Source organism: Anguilla anguilla, chromosome 1 (assembly GCF_013347855.1).
Source record: "Anguilla anguilla isolate fAngAng1 chromosome 1, fAngAng1.pri, whole genome shotgun sequence".
In the NCBI taxonomy this organism is placed as follows: Eukaryota; Metazoa; Chordata; class Actinopteri; order Anguilliformes; family Anguillidae; genus Anguilla; species Anguilla anguilla.
The window spans coordinates 34,227,178-34,248,659 of record NC_049201.1 but is presented as its reverse complement, the minus strand read 5'-3'; the positions used below and the strand labels follow the sequence as shown (position 1 = coordinate 34,248,659).

General features: G+C 39.0%; 1 protein-coding gene across 1 annotated transcript; it reads left to right on the top strand.

Moving 5' to 3' along the window:
- The first annotated feature begins 8,135 nt into the window (after positions 1-8,135).
- LOC118224616 (coiled-coil domain-containing protein 106-like) lies at positions 8,136-17,454 on the top strand. Its single transcript, XM_035412176.1, has 4 exons — positions 8,136-8,267; positions 8,890-9,066; positions 9,530-9,694; positions 17,121-17,454. Exons 1-4 carry the CDS (start codon positions 8,153-8,155, stop codon positions 17,432-17,434), a joined length of 771 nt encoding a protein of 256 aa, XP_035268067.1. The 5' UTR covers positions 8,136-8,152; the 3' UTR covers positions 17,435-17,454.
- Positions 17,455-21,482: the final 4,028 nt, after the last annotated feature.

The following is a 21,482-nucleotide window of genomic DNA, read 5'->3' as shown; positions in this document are numbered from 1 at the left end:
ATGGAGAGATTGCTAGCCAGCTAGTAAGAGGGATAGAAAGGTCACTAGCAATGTGGCTAACTAATGAGACAGATATAGAGAGATGTATGGCTAACAAGATAGCAATAACAAAAATAGTTAGTGTCCTGACATAACTATAGAAACAAAGGGAGATGATATGTGGCTATATGGAAAATATGCATCTTTGATGACACCGTTACTTCTCTTAAAATAATATGTAGTTGCACGTGACCGCTAAGAGGACAACAGGAAGCTCCTGTCCCTCCCTCAGCCAACTTGAGCAACACATCAACCGAGTTGCTCGCTGTGTGAACGCCCTGTCAGGAACTACCCAGTGAACTATGAGATTAAACTGTTTGGGTAGTAGTTATCCTACCAAATTGAGCAACCCAGATTGGAAGGACCCAAGATCACTGTGACAATGGGTGTCGTGGCTTTGACCCAAGTGCAGAGAAGTTCAGAGACTCAGAGGCTGAAATTAAAAAAGGTCTTCACTTGAGACAGCAAGCAAAAATACATGAAAATACAGGAGGCAAAAACACAGAGGGTACAGTAGGCAAACACTAAAAACACGGGAGGCAAAATGCTAGCAAAAAGCACAGGAAACATGAGGCACAAAACTGGAAAGTCACACATTACATTACATTACAGGCATTTAGCAGACACTCTTATCCAGAGCGACGTACAACAAGTGCATCAGTTCAAGGTGCAGAGGTGCAAAAGAAACACACTAGAGTGAAGTAAAGATCTTAGTGCCAGAAGTGACCACATAGATCAGGACTCCAACCCTGTAGGGTAGCCTGTTCAGCAAACAAACAAACAATCCTGCCAAATACAAACTAGCACTGAAATCACATTTGCCAAATCAGAATCAGACAAAAACAATCCTGCCAAATAAAAACTAACGTGATCGCATTAGCCTAACTAGGTACATTGAGCTAAACTATAGGCACACAAAGTGTCAGTGGGAAACACAAGCGAAACCGACAACTAAATACTCAGGAGAACACCAGAAGACAATTACCAGAGCATACAGACACAAGAAACTTAAAAAAACCAATCATTCAATAATCACACTGTGAGGGTGGGGAAGTGTTGACGACCACACGCAGCTACAGTGAGAAACCACTAGGTCTCAGTAAGAGACTTGAGGAAGGGATAACGAAAAGAAAAGACTCAACTCCTAAGGGAGAATATCCCAACACAAAGTAATAGTCTCAGCGGGAGAACAAACGAACTAAGGCGTAAGGAGCAAGTAGAAATTTAGTAAGACTGCAGTGCAGTCGGAGAAAAAGCAAAGAGAAGGTGCCTCGTAACAAGGATGGCAAAAACTGCGTATAAAGGAAAATAAAGAATGCAGCTAAGTGATTAGTAGGACCAAAGTCTTACTACTAATCAAAACAAAAAGCTATATTAAAAAATACTAAACCTTTTTCCTTACCACACTTTTCTCTAAGAGAGCTTTTCTCTGTACCGGCTATCGTGTACATAAGTAGACACTACAGCGAAGAACAGATCTCCCGTGAGCGTATATAAGCTCTAAATCAGGTGCAAAGAATCGGTCGTAAGCAAAAGCAATCACGGAGCGCCCTCAGGCGGTCCTGAAGATTACCACACTCAGCTACCTGAAACAGCACTCAGTTTCCTCAACAGGCATACTGAGTAGTCGATTAGCAGGAAACGGCGTCGATTAGCACAACCCGCGAAGCCGTACAGCAAACGGAATAAGGAACCATCACACACACACACACACACAATTAACTCGAATGAGACACAAAACAGAGGGAACACAGGGAAACAGGTGTCCTCTGGTTGCTATCAGGAGGAACTCATGACAGTGCTCATTGGCTGAAATGGGAAAAACTGTCCAGAAATCAATTTCTTCACAACGTCCCATATCTGTGTGGCCACTTCTAAGAAAGGCCTACATTAAGTCACATTAAGTAAGTGATAGACCCTGAGGCCATTTGAATGAAGATTTTGTGCTTTTAGCTGGAGGGCCTGAGATGCTTGTTGTCATCAAGGATAAAATGGATGGAGCCAAACACAGCTAAATCATAGTGGAGAACCTGGTTCAGTCCACATGAGATCTGTATTTAGGGTGAAAAGTCATGTTCCAACAGGACGATGACCTAAAGCACAAAAAATACAACCAGGGGTGGGTAGAGAACTTAAAATCAACACTTCAGTAAGAGTAATGGGTAACACTTCATTTGAAGGGGTATACATAAGGCATACATGACACCTACATAAGCACTACATGACACCTGACATAAACATACATAACCATTCATAAATGTTTGTTCCACCTGGTGTCAGTCATAAAGGGTTATGTCACTTTCAATGTTTTAATTGACATCAACCTCTATGTCAAGTGACAGTTGTCAGTTGACATATGCTGTCATACTGATATGTTATGACACTTTCAGCATCAAAACAACATAGCACTTTGACAATTGACATTGGTGTTCTGCGTGTTCCTCATTAAGTCAAAATTACATAACGTTTTAAATGAAGTGACATAGCTGGCCAACCTAGACAGGTTGGAAAATTAGTATTTAAGAACAAAGGACAGTATTCTGTCCTGACATTGACTGTCATGACACCAGCATGACACTGCTATGTAGGATATTTAGGACCCTCAAGTGAAGTGACATCTTTCTCTATTCATACGCTTGATATGAAAAACTATGACAATGTCATACGCTGAATAGTTTGACATTGACTGTCATGACAAATGCATACCAATGCTATGTACGATTTCCAAGACCTGGAATGACGTGATAGCAATTGTTTATTCATAAGATTTGTAATGGTTTGGGGAGGGAGGATACGACCGTACGCAAACAAATATTCAGAATATAAGAGGGGCTCTTTAAGTTGAACGGGGGGGGGGGGTGTTCAACCACTAGGTCTCGTGAGAGACAGGGAAAGGAAATAAACAAACAAAATGAAGTAAGATAAATGAACATAAAATTCAACCTCACTCTGAGGTAAGGTAAGATAGGAGCAAAACAAAGGAGGCTGACTGATAGTAGCATGAATAAAGTCCCACTATCAGTATAACAGCTTGCTCAAAGCTCTCGTCTCGTCTCGTCTCGTCTCGTCTCGTCCCGAATACTAAGCACCTTACCGGCTCTTTGCGAAATGAGAATTAGACGCAAAAGCAACAAGATGCTCTTAGAGGGGAGTTATATAGAATGACACCAGATGGAACTAATTGACCGTAATTAGGACTCCACCAATAAGCTCAGTAGTAGGAAGAATGCTGCACATGTATCAACTGAATACTCGTGCTCGTTTGCTGACAAGAGAATAGCTCTCGAAATGAGTAGCCGAGTAGCCTGGATAGCACAAAGGAATACGAAACCATGACAAGATTGATATGAAAAACTATGACAATGCCATACACTGAATAGATTGACATTGACTGTCATGACACCAGCATGACACTGCTATGTAGGATTTTTAGGACCCTCAAGTGAAGTGATATCTATTTCTCTATTCATAAGATTGATATGAAAAACTATGACAATGTCATACACTGAAATTATGACATTAGCTGTCATGTGACCAGCATGACAATGCTATGGAGGATTTTCAAGGCCCTGAACTAAAGTGGCATCCATTCATAAAATTGACATGAAAAAGTATGATACTGTTATATGCAGATTAATTGACAATGCCTGTCATGACACCAACATGACAATATTGTTTAGGAATTCTGAACTTTTTCATTCGTTAGATATAAAAAATGATGACACTGGCATATGCATAATTATGTCACAACTATAAGATTAAAATATTTTGCATTTTACAATACCTTTGTAACACCTTACGCTCTTGTAAGAACTTGTAAAAACAAGAAGAAAGTCTCCAAGATTTTACTTTGTTTTTTCAAGAACTAGCAGCAGGATGCATTAATTCAGTTCACATTTTCTTTCTCACAATAGCTTTGAAAAACCTTACTTTCTTGTAAAAATATATAAACAAGAAAGTCTTAAAAGATTATAGTAACATACAGAGAAAGAAAGTCTTGAGAAATGTTATTTCACATTTCTAGGTTAAACCCCTGTAAGGCTCTTCGATAAAATTAAAAAAATAAATAAAAAAAGTACTACTCAGTACCAGTACACAAAAAATAGCTAACACATTTGCTGGTAGTGATAATCGTATGTGAATTTGAAGAAATGAATCCGTGAGGTACAGATGTCTTCTTCCTCCAGTGATTTCTGCTGCAAATCCTTAGGGAACATAAATACATAACATTTATTAATATCTAATTTATTTAATACAGCAGGAATACTTCTAAAGAACACTAAGCTAACTTACATAAGTGAGAGGATACACAAGGGTTTTTGCAAATGCATCATATGTATTAAGTAAACTGTCATTGATTCAACTGTTTGTCACTAACAGTTATGAATCTGAAATGCAAACGCTTCAGTTGTCATAAAGCTTGCATGTTGTCATGCACATGGCATCAGTAACGTCGAATGTCGCCATAACGTTGGCAATTTATTTGACAGATGACAAAGAGAACAAGACAGCTGGCATTGACGTGACGTGACATTACGTGATACCCCAAAATCAAATAACTTTTTTAAATGTAGGATAATCATGGAATCATGTAGGTGAAGCTCACTTACCATGTAAAGCCATCATTGCGGTAGTATCTTTTCAATTGCATGCGATCCTGGCAAATCACGCATCGCATCGAACTCCTCAAAATCCCCCGTTGTTGCATCCATTTAACCGTTCTTCTTTTATGTTTTATGGATGGTCTGGAACCAAAATTTAAAAGTTGTTCTTTCAATCGACCCATTTTAAGTTACCCTGCCTAGCTGTCTAAAACATCCCATAACAGGGGGCTCTCGGAAAAGAATGAAATGCAATTATTTTAAACTGACCAATCAGGGACCAGTAATACATAAAGGCTACTTTCTCTCAGAAACGACCGGATTTTTCTACGCGCGCTTTCCAAATGTACTGTTTGATAAGAGAAAGTTGCGGTTGAATTGTGGTAAATCTAATTTACAACAATAATTTACAGTAACGTTATAACGACAAACTGTATAGCCTATTCCAACGTCTGATACTACGTGCCATATATTGTATCGGTTTGGCTGATATATCGGCCATTATTTGACTTTTTTGACAACATCGGGATCGGCAGTTATGCAGCCGATGTGTCCCGATTTTTAAGTAAGTATAATAAACAAAAAAAAACATTGATTTATCTGTACTTGTCTGTTCGAACGTTGTAATTGCTATTTACTAGAAGTATGCAGTAGAGGGAGCTCTAAATTAGGGAGGACAATTGAAAAATTTATTTCCGGAAATTAGCATAAGTATTGTGATTAAAATACCAGTTTAGCCTTAAATTAACGTATTGTGAACAGCGATCGTACATATATGGAATATTAATGTGATATATTGGCTGTTTTGTGGCCTTTTAGCTCGCACTTTCCCAAAATTCCATCAATGATAAGATCGGGACTCCGACGGCACCGAAAACCGATAGATTTCACTGAACATTCGACTGTTTACATTTATGGGGTTCTGAACGAGTGACATCATAATAACTCTTACTGGTTGATTTTACGCGGTCATTTATGGCAGTTGGTTCTCTCAGAATTCTGACTGAGAGCCAGGTCAGTATTTTCACTGGACACTTGATACATCCCGACTTATAACTTCAAAGTCCCAACTCATTTGTGAATGGTTTAAATGGATTTTGAAAGTAGACACTTCATGCTACAAGCATGCTAAGGGATTTGAGTGTGCTGTGAAGTTTAGGTAGCAAACAACAAGGCTGAATCCTTCTGACGTAATTTACATAGCGACTATATGCTCAGATCGCCTAGTTTCACTCACTACGGCCAAGCGGAATCGATAAGCTTTCAGAAAATATATAACTTTTAAAGATTTAATTCAGTCTTCTACTGGGACTTTTGCTGTTTATCGAGGGTGTGACAGAAAATTTCGGTGCCGCTGACTATAATCGAATGTTTTTCACATTTACCGTTCGATTGACCAAGTACCATTCAAAGTATATTTTTATGGGTTAGTACTGTCAGATTGTGCTAGGTACTTCACATTAACCTTGTACAGCGATCAATAAAGGCTAACAGCAGAGTACCACTTAATTCTAGTAACTTCTATCACCACTGTAATGAACTAAAAAAAGGTAACAAACGACCTTTTCTGTGAGAAATGTATTGTCAAGCTCACGCGCATACACTGCTGGCGACATTCTAAAGCTTCGTTTTGCCCTCCCTACTCTAATACAAGTGTGAACTGCAGCAGCTGACGCGCTGCTTCTGTAATAAGACGTTTGTCACTTGTGCCTCATCCAGTATTCTCCACTGCAAGACTTGTCTGCACAGATTCGATTGCCGCAATGAAGGTATGTACATTTTGTGAAAGTTTTTAATTAAATGCGTTTATACGACCACTACGTTTATCAATCCTCATTATCAAGCGAGCGAGCTAGCTAACATATTTGGTTCACTTTAGCAAGCTAGCTGGCTAGCAAGCCTATATGAAGTGGCAGTGAGAACATAAGCAGCGTAGGATCTACATTTCCAGAGGACATCGCTGTATTGTCAAATAAATAACCAGACAAAATAAAATGGTGATTGAATGCATCACACATTTGTTTTTTTTAATCTGAGATAATGACATTAGCTACTATATTATGCTGTGTCAATAGCCAACGCGTTATTGCAAGCGAGTGTGTCATCTAGTCACACGTCATCGTAGCAAGCTAACCAGACAGTAAAAAAGCCGATAAAACACTTCTAACGTGGATCATTTTAAGCCATGTTATCTAGCTTTGTCGTGATAACATGAGAGAAGGATTGCTGTTGGAGAAGTGAATCAACCAACAGTTAGCGCGGGTAACCTGCACGAAAGCGCATTGTAGTTTTTTTCACCACCAAATTCTTATGGACAAGCCTCACGTTACGTATTTCATCCAGTTAATTTAGTTTCATCTAACGTTACACTTGATTCACTCGTTAGCTCCGCTAGATAAAGTCTTACTCTTTGAGATCATGTAGTAGGAATAAAATAAGAAAATAATTAATTTACTGAGAATAGATACTAATAAATAATAATAACAAATTAATAACAACAACAATAATAATGTGGCGATTTCGCGAGGAAGCAGAGACGGAGACTGGCTTGGCTGTTTTCGAATCGCTCCCGGGGAGCTTCGCTTTATTTGTGACATCCCCTCAAAACGGTAATTCGTAGACTGACCATCATAGCTGGGCGAAGCCTGATTTTGTCAAACCCCGTTTGCCGTGATTGGCTGCCCCGGCGCAACGGGACTAACCAATCACACAGCCTTAACGGCACATCACACAAAGGTCGAATTTACATACAGCGGGAAACAGCAGCACGAGACACGCAAAACAGAGACAAGCAGGGAATACAACAACAGTATTGGCTAATTGACTAATGACAGAAACATGACGGTGCAAATCATAAACCCGAGGGCTGCTAGCGCTACGGAAGCGATTCCTAGCAGGCTACACACATTCAAAATAACGAGTATTTACACGATCGCGGAGCGGGACAAGTTAACCGCTAACAAGCTAACAATTATTTAGTTACACACAGGCAAGATCGCCACAATAATAATATTCATAAAAATCGTGCTCAAAAAGAACATAATGGACAAACTCACAGAGGACAAGATTGATATTGAATCCAGTCCAGAAAAAGTTTCCTCAAACTCCCCTCCCAAAACGGCGCTCCAACTGTCCCCATTTGAAGGTACGTAATCTACTATGGTTATCTAGCTAATGGTATAACGTATAATGTTAGGTCTTTGCCATAAAGCCTATGATATAGGCCTATACCTGTAGCTTGCTAGCTAGCTATCTCAAACACGTTATGACTGCTGCCCAGACGGGTTATGTCCATTGAAATCAACAAAGTGAGAAGTCAAGTGTCATGTCAAGAACATGTTTATGTAATGTTAGAACCCAAAGTGACATTTTACTGAAATTAGTTTTGATGAAGGGTTAATTTGGTTGCAATCAGTTTCCACTCAAGTATTGTCTAGAGAATCGTTATTGAATTATATTCATTAAAATGTGAATGTCATAAAAAGAAAGGCCTTATTGTCCTTAATATATGAATGTTCATGTGTAAATGCATAAATGACGAGAAGCTTTTGGAAGTTGTTTCCAGCCCAGAGAAGCGTCCAACAAAAGGGAAAAGGAGGCTGCAACTGAGGTCCCTTCTTAAAAAAGGCAAGTAACGTAGGCTAGCTAGCTAACATTAAGTGAGCTTTATAACAGCTAGGAAAATATTCAGCTGCTTTTGGTACTAATTTCTGCTCATTGCCATAAGGCCTACAGAAAAATGTAGCTTTCTAGTTAGCTGGCTATCACAAATATGTTACAAAATGCCATGGCTACTGTCATATCAACTAAAAACTGGCATGACATGTCATATGAAGCATATGTTCATGCTGGGCCCAAATTTCAATGAAATTAATTTTGATGAAGGGTTAAGTTATTTTCAGTCAGTTTACACTCAGGTCACTTTCTCAAATAATTCATTTACTTTTGCTGAATCATATAGATTTTTTTTAGTTTGGTTCAGTTAGGTTTGTTTTTAGGCAAACAAACTTTTGGTGCGCGCCCGAGTTCGAACAGCGTTCTCACCTGCCCCAATGTACCGAACTAAAGGGCTAAACGCTCCAGGGTTTGATTAAATCAATCCAAAAACAGTAGGTGTGAAAGCACCCTCAAATATTGTTTTGAGGTCAGGTATCAAATTATATTAAGGAAAATGTGAACATTGCTGAAAAGAAAAACTATAAACTAAAATCCTAATAACATAATGTTAATGTGCTAATGTTCATTGCAGGGTTATCTCCCACTGCTGCTCTGGAGCTGCAAAAACTGAGGCACATGGTTCAACTGGAGAGAAGCAGAGCTGAAAAGCTGGAGGAGGTTAAAATGCTGGAAGAAGCAAACAAGGTCCTGAAAGAGGATAAAGAGTTTTTGCTTCACCAATTGAAACCAACCCAAGCTCCACAAATGAGTATGTGAAAACAAAATGTTATATAAACTATGTATGAACTCTAAATGTGTTAATGCTAATCCAGTAGGCCTACAGGTAATCGCTGATGTACGTTCTTCCTTGTAATGTATTTCCGCTTTAACGTATGACAATTTCTAAACTTTCAGCAAAGTCTATAATGCAGTCATGTAGATTGCTTCATAAGTAGCCACACCAATGCAGCAACTCCTCCGACTATGTTATTCATACTGGACCACACATGCAAAGAAGCCATTAGTCAGGCGGCTTTGTAGCCCTTGAAGAATCAAGGTAATCTAGGTTTTAGGTAATATTCAATCAGTGTTTCCCTTATCATAGCCATTAGTGGGCGGTCCGCCCACCTGAAAGTAGCCCCCCCCAATCGACGATGCTGCCCACTAATTGCTAATAGTGCAAATGTATTAATATGTTGTTGGCACTTTTTTTGTTTGTTTAATACTTGCAGAACGGAAGAAGCAAAGTGAGGAAGTGTCCTCTGATGATGAATTAAGCTCTTCATCATTCCACTCAAGCTCTACCGAAGAAGAGGAGATGCCAAAGAAAAAAAAGAAAAGGACCCATTGCCGAAGGGAAGACGATAGCCCACGGTTTGAGAAGAATCGGACCCGCAGTAAGTGCAATTATGATATTGGTTGTGAAATTTCTTTCTTTTTTTAAACTTGGGCTCAGTTAATATTGAAACCTGAAACATTAAGTAATTGATAATTACAGTACATCAAATACTTCAATCAATCACTGAAAAAAAAGTTATTTAAAAATAATTTAGCACAACTTATTCAGGTTTATTGATTGGGATGGCAGGTATGCCATCCCGCCAAGTTACGCCTTGGCGGGGGCATGCCCCCATACCTATACAGCACCGAGAGTTTGGCACTTTTCAGGGTTCCCCACAGAAATAACCACAACAGCCACAGACACTCAGCCCTTAAAAACATTAAATTCTGTACATTCTGACCCCATTTCAACAGACAGAATTCATAAACAACTTCACATGTCCACACAATAAAGCCCCAAACTAAGGGGATTTTGCATTTTCTCCTTCTTCATCTTCTTCTTCTTCTTCTCTTTCTTCTTCTTCTTCTTCTCATTCTTATTTTTCCTGCCGCCTATCCCACTAACAACATGTCTCCCCATTGGACATTTCACTGACACCAGCCAAATCTGCCCTACACAACCCAATCAAAAACGCGCATACACACGCAAAATACCCATACATTTTTATTCTGAAACATTTCCCGTTCAAACAGCTAGTCCGCCTGTGGCCTAGTGGGTAAGGTTACAATCTTGGGAACATGGGGTCGTAGGTTCAAGCCCAGCTTGGAACACGTTTCTTTAACCTGCTTCAACCCTCACTAATAATTGTCTACTAGCCTACTTGTCAATTATTGCTTTTGCACCATATTTACCCGCCGTTCACCGTTCAGTTATTAACCGGCTACAATATTGCTAAGCCACATGGATTCAACGGGAGCTCTTCTGTGCTTACTGGCCTGTGTTCTTTAAAACCACCGGCAGGTTTGCTAATGATATTTCACGCATTGCATAGCTATGGCATTAGCTAACGAAGTCACGGCAAATGTATTCCTTTCATTAAAAAGTTACACCAGTTCACCACTGTGCCATTTCTATTAACTATATTTCTTCACTTGGCTACCGTACAAAACTTTCATATCAGCAAACGCCACGTTTCTACATTCCTGTTACCTCGCCCTGTTCTCTATCTACCCACATACGCTACAAACAATTACTACTTATGTACATTCCGCAACTCCGCAGGTCGAACAGCTAATCCGTCTGTGGCCTAGTGGGTAAGGTTACAGGCTTGGGAACACTGGGTCGTATGTTCAAGCCCAGCTTGGAACCCGTTTCTTTAACTTGCTTCGACCCTCACTAATAATTGTCTACTACTTCTTAATTATTGCTTTTGCACCATATCTACCCGCCGTTCACCGTTCAGTTATTAACCGGCTACAATATTGCTAAGATATATGCATTATGACTTACCGTCTGTACGTTCAGTTATTGACCGGCTACAATATTGCTAAGCCATATGGATTCAACGGAAGCTCTTCTGTGCTTACTGGCTTGTGTTCTTCTTTAAAACCACCGGCAGGTTCGCTAATGATATTTCACGCATTGCATAGCTATGGCATTAGCTAACGAAGTCACAGACTGGTAAACCTCACTCACTCACGGCCACCCATATGCATTTCATGACGCAAATGTATTCCTTTTATTTAAAAGTTACACCGGTTCACCACTGTGCCATTTCTACTAACTATATTTCTTCACTTGGCTACCGTACAAAACCTTAATATCAGCAAACGCCACGTTTCTACATTCATGTTACCTCGCCCTGTTCTCTATCTAGCCACATAGGCTACACACAATTACTACGTATGTACGTTCTGCAACACCGCATTAAAACATTACATTTAAAATCATGATTCACTCATAAGTATAACTACTAGCACTGAACATGAGAAAAACACATTCGTGCAATAGATTACATTACATTACGGGCAAATAATGTGTGCAATGTTATTTGACCCTCCACTTAAACAACCAACGTTCAATACCGACTGTTATATATACCATTTGATAAGGAATATAAGCTCGCTCATGGTCACTCCATTTACTTCGCACTATACTCCGTGATCATGTCAACCTTCACCTACATGCCCATTCTGCTAAAAACATTGTTTCAACTACGGAATTTCGTAATTTCATTTTAATTTCTCTCACACTGTTGTTATTCTCTCATATGCAAAGCCTGCTGGGACATATGTGTCCGCTCCTATTCTCCACTATCATGTTTTCCGGTTCTAGTTTAGCAAAACGGCGAAGAGGATTCCTACCTGCAGATTAGCCTCAAAATGCCTTATAAACCTTACAAACACTAAAAGTGCATCTCCACGAAATAACAGACAATGGAGCAGGACAGAAGGATAAACCTTACAAACACTAATAGTGCATCTCCACGAAATAACAGACAACGGAGCAGGACAGAAGGCTACACAAGTTGCGACCTAGGGAGTTATAATTCTACGGGCGTGTTGATTACTTTGTCAGTCAAGGCTGGTTGGATGGACGTCAAATCCGTGAGTACATACCATATTCCATCTGCGTTTCTGATGCGTTTACGCTTACGCCACTGCATCCTTTCTCACAGCCACTGTTTTACATATATAGCAAACCGAAACTGCTGAACGGTACACGCTCATCAGACTGTACAGATTCACACAACGATAGCCATAATCCACAACCGTTTCTTGCAGGGTCGCATTTCTCACTCTCATAATAAAACGCTTCGCAAAAAGAACTGATATCTCATAAAAAACACGTTTTCAACGTACAAAAATGCCAAGTTACTAAAAAGTATTGATATCAAAACGACGCCAAGTTACGATACTACAAACAATATAGGCTATCTTGCCTCACCGAAATGACATAAGATGTATCTCAGAGCAATGCTATCCAATATTTCCTCAGTTCTTTCAAGTCACTGTGTTTTCTAATCTTACCATTTCACAATGTCATGCAAACTTTCTGTCAGATCAAAGAGACAAATATTTCGAATTGCCTCATGGAACACATTGAACATTGTACATTGAAATTAATGTATAAATTCATTAATGTACAGAACTGCTGCTGAGCAACGACAGGAAGCACATTTCTCCAGAAAACATGTTTATACTTGCTTCTGAACTGAATTTGAGTACATGTGCAAGTTATTGTATATTTGCTACGTACAATAAATACTGCATGTAAAACACATATTGTACATACATACATAGAGAACTTCTTTATCCGCATGGGGACATTTCCCTGGCAGCATCTTACATTCACATTCACGAACACACTTGTACCAAGAAACATACTATCATTCACGCAACAGAAAGCCTGGGCAGCGAAATACATAGGCCTACATACCAATACAAATTGGACATACACACACCTATTCAATCAATCTTGACTGTGAGAGAGCCATCCACACATATATTTGGCCTGTTCATGTAGTGCATGCTTATACACAGGGCCAAGTGACTTGAAAGAACTGAGGAAATATTGGGTAGCATTGCTTTGAGATACATCTTATGTCATTTCGGTGAGGCAAGATAGCCTATATTGTTTGTAGTATCGTAACTTGGCGTCATTTTGATATCAATACTTTTTAGTAACTTGGCATTTTTGTACATTGAAAACGTGTTTTTTATGAGATTGGGATGGCAGGTATGCCATCCCGCCAAGTTACGCCTTGGCGGGGGCATGCCCCATACCTATACAGCACCGAGAGTTTGGCACTTTTCAGGGTTCCCCACAGAAATAACCACAACAGCCACAGACACTCAGCCCTTAAAAACATTACATTCTGTACATTCTGACCCCATTTCAACAAACAGAACTCATAAACAACTTCACATGTCCACACAATAAAGCCCCAAACTCAGGGGATTTTGCGTTTTCTCCTTCTTCTTCTTCTCTTTCTTCTTCTCATTCTTATTTTTCCTGCCACCTTTCCCACTAACAACATGTATCCCCATTGGACATTTCACTGACACCAGCCAAATCTTCACCTACACGACCCAATCAAAAACGCGCATACACACACAAAATACCGATACCTTTCTACTCTGAAACATTTGCAGGTTAAATAGCTAGTCCGCCTGTGGCCTAGTGGGCAAGGTTACAGTCTTCAGAACACAAGGTCGAAGGTTCAAACCCAGCTAAGAGCACCTTTCTTTAAAGGAGTACCATGGTGATTTTCACACTTTCTCATTTCTATGTTTTACTTGCACACGAGGCATTGAAGAAACACAATGAGTACAGTATTAAATATGTCCGTCCTGCATTTTTGGAGAAATATGCGTTTTACATTTACCGTCCTATTTTCAAACGGTTGACAAAGTTGTCAACTTGGTCCGTCACGAACACAGTACTCCCACACCACTCCCCTTTTCTACGCCCCGTAAACCCATGGATAACTCCAGACCCATAGTTTGCGCGGCTGGCTTACAGGCAAGACAATGCACATATTTGACTAACGTTAGGTTCACTTAAATTAGAGTGACTTTTAAGGACTATTAGATTATTTCTGGTTATATCAATTTAGCTAGCTTGCTAACGTTAGCTAGCTAGGTAGTTTGTTTTCATAACGCAATGTTATCGATAACGTTAGCTAGCTAGTTTGCTTTTATGAGGACGTCATAGTTGTGCTTTCATCTTAACTTGGCTAGCTAGATAGCAAAAATTATAATTGGATATAAGTCAACGTCTTTACCTTAGCTATCTATCGGTACTTAATATACTACTAAGCTAGCTAGCTTGTGAAAAGTCTCCCAAACACAGCACGTATCATGGGGGTAGCTATGGTAACGGGCCACGGTCTGTCAATCATATAGCTGACTGACAGTTAACATAACTGACGGTTCTCATTACCACGCCCAGACGGTTCGGGTGAACTTTTATAGTGGGAAATTTAGGCTTAGAAAAGCACGTTTTAAAGTACATTGAAATGACTGAATAATAAAAAATAAAAAAATTATGCACATTTGTTTTGTTCTTGCCTAAAGACAACTGAGAAGTGTCACGTTCAACCACCATGTTACTCCTTTAACCTGCTTTTACCTTCACTAATAATTGTATACTACTTCTCCATTATTGCTTTTGCACCACAGTATTATGACGTACCGTCTGCACGTTCAATTGTTCACCGGCTACAATATTGCAAAGCCATATGGATTCAACCGGAGCTCTTCTGCGCTTACTCGCCTGTGTTCTTTAAAACCACGGACAGGTTTGCTAATTATATTTCACGCACTGCATATGTCATGGTTCTGCCCCTAACAAAGTGGCAGACTGGTAAACCTCCGGTTGAACGATTGAATCCCGCCTCGTCCTCAGGCAGATACTTTCCTCTTTTACATTAACGTTCTCTTACGCTTATATTACATTTGCTTTACCAAAACTCACTCATGGCCACCCATATGCATTTCATGACGGCAAATGTATTCCTTTTATTACAAAGTTACACCAGTTCACCGCTGTGCCATTTCTACTAACTACATTTCTTCACTTGGCTACCGTACAAAACCTTATCAGCAAACGCCACATTTTTACATTCATGTTACCTTGCCCTGTTCTCTATCTAGCCACATACAAACAATTACGTGTACGTTCTGCAACTCCCCATTAAAACATTTACATTTAAAATCATGATTCACTCATAGTTATACCTACTAGCACTGAACATGAAAAAAACACAGCAATGCAATGATTCCACATGTTACTTAAACCTCCACTTTAATGATTAATACTACACAGCGACTGTTATATATACCATTCGATAAGGAATATAAGCTCGCTCATGGTCACTCCATTTACTTCGCACTATACTCCGTGATCATGTCAACCTTCACCTACATGCCCACTCTGCTAAAAACATATTGTTTCAACTACGGAATTTCGTAATTTCATCCTAATTTCTCTCACACTGTTGTAACTTTCTCATATGCAAAGCCTGCTGGGACATATGCGTCTGCTCCTGTTCTGCACTATCATGTTCTCCGGTTCTAGTTTAGCAAAACAGCGAAGAGGATTCCTACCTGCAGATAAGCCTATCAAAATGCCTTATAAACCTTACACACACTAAAAGTGCATCTCCACGAAATAACAGACAACGGAGCTGCACAGAAGGATAAACCTTACAAACACTAAAAGTGCATCTCCACGAAATAACAGACAACGGAACAGGACAGAAGGCTACACAAGTTGCGACCTAGGGAGTTACAATTCTACTGACTTGCTGATTCTTTTGTCAGTCAAGGCTCATTGGATGGACATCAAATCCGTGAGTACATAAACTGGCCATATTTCATCTGCGTTTCTTCTTCGTTTACGCTTATGCCACTGCATCCTTTCTCACAGACACCGTTTCACAGCAAACCGAAACTGCTGAACGGTACACGCTCATCAGACTGTACAAATTCACACAACGATAGCCATAATCCACACCCGTTTTTTACAGGGTCGCATTTCTCACTCTCATAATAAAACGCTTTGCAAAAAGAACTGATATCTCATAAAAAACACGTTTTCAACGTACAAAAATGCCAAGTTACTAAAAAGTATTGATATCAAAATGACGCCAAGTTACGATACTACAAACAATATAGCCTATCTTGCCTCACCGAAATGACATAAGATGTATCTCAAAGCAATACTACCCAACATTTCCTCAGTTCTTTCAAGTCACTTGGCCCTGTGTTTTCTAATCGTACCATTTCACAATGTCATGCAAACTTTTTGTCAGATCAAAGAGACAAATATTTCGAATTGTCTCATGGAACACATTGAACATTGTACACTGAAATTAATGTATAAATTCATTAATCTACAAAACTGCTGCTGAGCAACGACAGGAAGCACATTTCTTCAGTAAACATGTTTATACTTGCTTCTGAACTGAATTTGAGTACATGTGCAAGTTATTGTATATTTGCTACGTACAATAAATACTGCATGTAAAACACATATTGTACATACATACATAGAGAACTTCTTTATCCGCATGGGGATATTTCCCTGGCAGCATCTTACATTCACATTCACATTCACGGACACACTTGTACCAAGAAACATACTATCATTCATGCAACAGAAAGCCTGGGCAGCAAAATGCATAGGCCTACATACCAATACAAATTGGACATGCACACACCTATTCAATCAATCTTGACTGTGAGACAGCCATCCACACATATGTTTGGCCTGTCCATGTAGTGCATGCTTATACACAGGGCCAAGTGACTTGAAAGAACTGAGGAAATGTTGGGTAGTATTGCTTTGAGATACATCTTATGTCATTTCGGTGAGGCAAGATAGGCTATATTGTTTGTAGTATCGTAACTTGGCGTCATTTTGATATCAATACTTTTTAGTAACTTGGCATTTTTGTACGTTGAAAACGTGTTTTTTATGAGATATTATATACAGGGACAAGAGCATTGATATTAATGTCACATATTTTCTTGCAGTGAATACCATAGAGGGAGTAATTCATTGGTACAGGTCAGCTTTAAAGAGCTACAAGAGATGTGGTTCAATGAAACGGGCATTCGCGCATGAGAGAGTTGACCGCAATACCATCGCGCGAACCGCTCCCATTGCCGAGATTGCCATCGCATTTCCAGATGCATTTGCTGACGTACCTGAATGGGATGGGGCTGTTGAGAAGATGGCCAGCTATGCCGACCGTTGCAGAAAGGCAATAAGTGAGGACATGGCTGGAAAAATTAAAGCAATGAAGAACAAAGGCCAGCTTCTGCCAATCGTTTATAAATACACCTGACTCTACAGTAGCATCCAGTAATGTTGTAATCCTAACTTTTTGAATTTCTGTTAGGAACGGATGTCAAAAGGAACTCAAGATATTGTTAGCTGTTATAATTAAGGTTATACCAATTACTCAATAGTTATCTTACTTTGTACGTAGTTAGTGGGACAGTAGTGTCTGCAAACTGCCCCTTGACTTCTGCTGTTTTGCTGCAGCTAATGCTATCTTCATTATGGAATTTCAGGGTCCTATACACTACATGGCAATCTAGGCTTAATATATGGGGCCCTCAAATTCCATTATGAAGCTAATATTAGCCACAACAGGAGCCAAGGGGCAGTTTGTGGACACTACTGGCTCATAGACTACTTGGAAGGTAAGACAGTTATACAGTACAGTTATAAAATTTGGGTGAATGATCCCTTTAAAACGTTAATGGGTTTGTGGACAAACATCACAATGTTTCAAATTTTCTAGTCAGGATGCAAATGGGTTTGCTATTTTTTGTGTACTGGTACTGAGTAGTACTTTTTTTATTGAAGAGTCTTACAGGGGTTTAACCGAGAAATGTGAACTTAGCCTAAGCGTCCTTGTGATTATTTTTGAAATAACTAACATTTCTCAAGACTTTCTTTCGCTGTATGTTACTAAAATTTAAGTCTTTCTTGTTTATATATTTTTACAAGAAAGTAAGGTTTTTCAAAATTATTGTGAGAAAGAAAATGTGAACTGAATTACTGTATCCTGCTGCTTTTTCTTGAGTAAAATATTGGATACTTTCTTGTTTTTACAAGTTCTTACAAGAGCGTAAGGTGTTACAAAGGTATTGTAAAATGTAAAATATTTTAATCTTATAGTTGTGACATACTTATGCATATGCCAGTGTCATCATTTTTTATATCTAACGAATGAAAAAGTTCAGAATTCCTAAACAATATTGTCATGTTGGTGTCATGACAGGCATTGTCAAATTAATCTGCATATAACAGTATCATACTTTCTCTTTTATGAATGGAAAATGTGATGTCACTTTAGTTCAGGGCCTTGAAAATCCTCCATAGCATTGTTATGCATTTGTCATGACAGTCAAAGTCAAACTATTCAGTGTATGACATTGTCATAGTTTTTCATATCAATCTTATGAATAGAACAATTGCTATCACTTCATTCCAGGCCTTGGAAATCCTACATAGCATTGTTATGCATTTGTCATGACAGCCAATGTCAAACTATTCACTGCCCTTTGTTCTTAAAGTAATAATCTTGAAGATTTTCATTAAAATAAATGTCTGTTAAGTCACTATCTATCGCTGAATTAGGTAACACAATGAGCCTATTATATTAATAAATATAATTGTTATTATTAAAATAATTCATGATTAAAGAACTGGGTGTCTGTGGCGACATTCCCGGGAAACAATCACAAGCGGTGCATAGTTAGCGATGCGTTTTCCATCACCCATTAGTGGTTGGTCTGCCTGAGAGGGTAGGCAGAACAGGCTTGCTCTTCAACTCACTTGCGTACTGTTTTTTTCCGGTGTCTGCTTGCGTTACAATAACAGAGAAGGGGGGGGGGGGTTATGGAACCCTAATAAGTTTTTGTGTAACATGAGAGGTCATATTATTTGTTGATGTAGATTTCGTATTACATTTGATGACAATGTAACGTTACTAATTTGCATAGCTATTTGCACAGCTAACGCTAGCTACCGGACCATGTCAATAACATTACATTACATTACAGGCATTTGACAGACGCTCTTATCCAGAGCGACGTACAACAAAGTGTATAACCATAACCAGGAACAAGTATGACGAAACCCCTAGAGAGAAGTACCGGTCCAAGTGCAGGGAACTACCGCATAGTTCAACTTGGAGGCAAATTAGGGCAAATTACTTTGGACAACGTTGCGCACATTATCCATCTCATATCAGGTAACGTTGCGTTAGCTAGGTAGCTAATGTAATTAACACAATCTAATGTCAGCTAACAATTCGAAAAAACGGTAGCTAATGCTACCGACCGGTACCAACCTCGCAGACCGTCTCTCGAATACAGTGCTACCTTGTTGCAACGTTGCAATGTAGCTAACTAAAGGCCAGTTCAGATCAATGATTCACAACGAGACTGGATGCAACTTGCTAAATTCCAAGTCATCTGATGGTTAACGTTCTAAAACTGCACTTGGCGATTTGACAAGGTGGGTCTTTTGAGACCCTAGGCAACTGCTTCAGACGCTCTGCAACTAACCAGTTCACACCGCTGCAATTTTCTCTGCAACATTCTAAAACCGTTTTGTTTCGTTGCGAATCATTGATCTGAACTGGCCTTCACGTTACCGTTATTTACATTGCCAACAAGTTCATCAATATATTGATCGGAATAAACCCGGGGTATAGATGGAGCAGAGCCGGGTCTGATTTCTGTGTAAAGATGTCAAGCCGGAGAAAACTAAATAAAAGAATACGGCAGTATGGATTAGCGTTGTTATTATTTTATTACACTTCCTCATATGTTCCTTCAGACTTGATGCCCTTTTTTGAAGAAATCTCCTTTGTTTTTGTTTTATTCTTATTATTCTGATTGCTAATTTAACACCCAGCTCAGCTTTATTCTCAAACAGTTTAGCTAGCAAAACCAGAAACAACAAGGCAGTTGTTTCAAAAATATCACACAACAATCATTCACGAAAAGCCTGTTTATTGTGCATGAGATACATAATTGCACGAGCCACAGCGAATCCTGCAAATTATTCTCTGCATGTGTAAAGATGTTCATACCAAGCAAAAGGTGGACAAAAAACGTTTGTGGAAATTAATCATCACTAATTCTACCCCAGGTCTGCTAGACTGCTACACCATTTTTAACCCGGCTCGGCAGTGTAAAGACAGCTTAAGTTAGCCTAATGTTAGACAATGAATGGGTATGTACATAACGTTACTTGTATAACAACCATTTTTTATTCAGTAAATAATAACTGTAGTTGGCGTGGCCCAGGTGCCAACTGACTAACGTCACACAGGCGACACTGGTTGGATACGGTTGGATCTATGGGAAGTGAGGTCCAAAAACACACCTGCAATTACCGCTTCTCACCATTGGTACCGCCAAAGAGAACGAAACGGAAATCTTCGAGATTGTAACTTTACGTACTAATTTTCCAACCTGACTAGGTTGGCCAGCTATGTCGCTTCATTTAAATCGTTATTTAACTATGTTAACTATGTCACTTGACATAGAGGTTGATGTCAATTTGACATTGAAAGTGATATAATAACCCTTTATGACAGTTGACACCAGGTGGAACAAACATTTATGAATGGTTATGCATGTTTATGTCAGGTGTCATGTAGTGATTATGTAGGTGTCATGTATGCCTTATGTATACCCCTTCAAATGAAGTGTTACCGAGTAAGGTTACTTGAAAATTGACACAAGTATAAGTAAAAATCTCCACTTGAAAAATGATTCAAGTAAGACTCAAGTAACAGTGAAAATGTGCCTGGCCATACCTGGTTACATTTACTGTGTGTGTGTGGGGGGTGGGAGGTGGTGATGATTTTTTAATCAACAAGGCAGCAATTGAAATAACAAACAATATCAGTCCAAATGTGAACAAATAAATATCAGTGCTGTATGTAATTAATGAAGGAATTGTAAATAAAAGGCAAAACTTTACAGTATATCTTGCTGTACTGTGCTTTAGTGATCCCACACCGACTTAGGTTTGTTTGGTTATGGTGTGCAGACAATTCTTTTTTCTTTTTACTGAAATTAACACTATTCAAGGAACATTTTAGCCCCAAACTGAAAAATATGTCAGTATGCCCTCCAATTTGCAATTTTATCCAATATAAATATGGATGTTTAAATTTCAGTTTCATGGGTAATACACAATATAGATCATTTCCAAAAATTGTGTTTTTTTTTTCACTCCTTAGATTTTTGACATTTTATTAAACACTATCCATTAGAGACCTACACTCTGTTCAACACAACATTTTATTGAATTGAACTGAATCTTAAAGTCTGTTTTATTGAATTGTATATGCCCACTTGAAA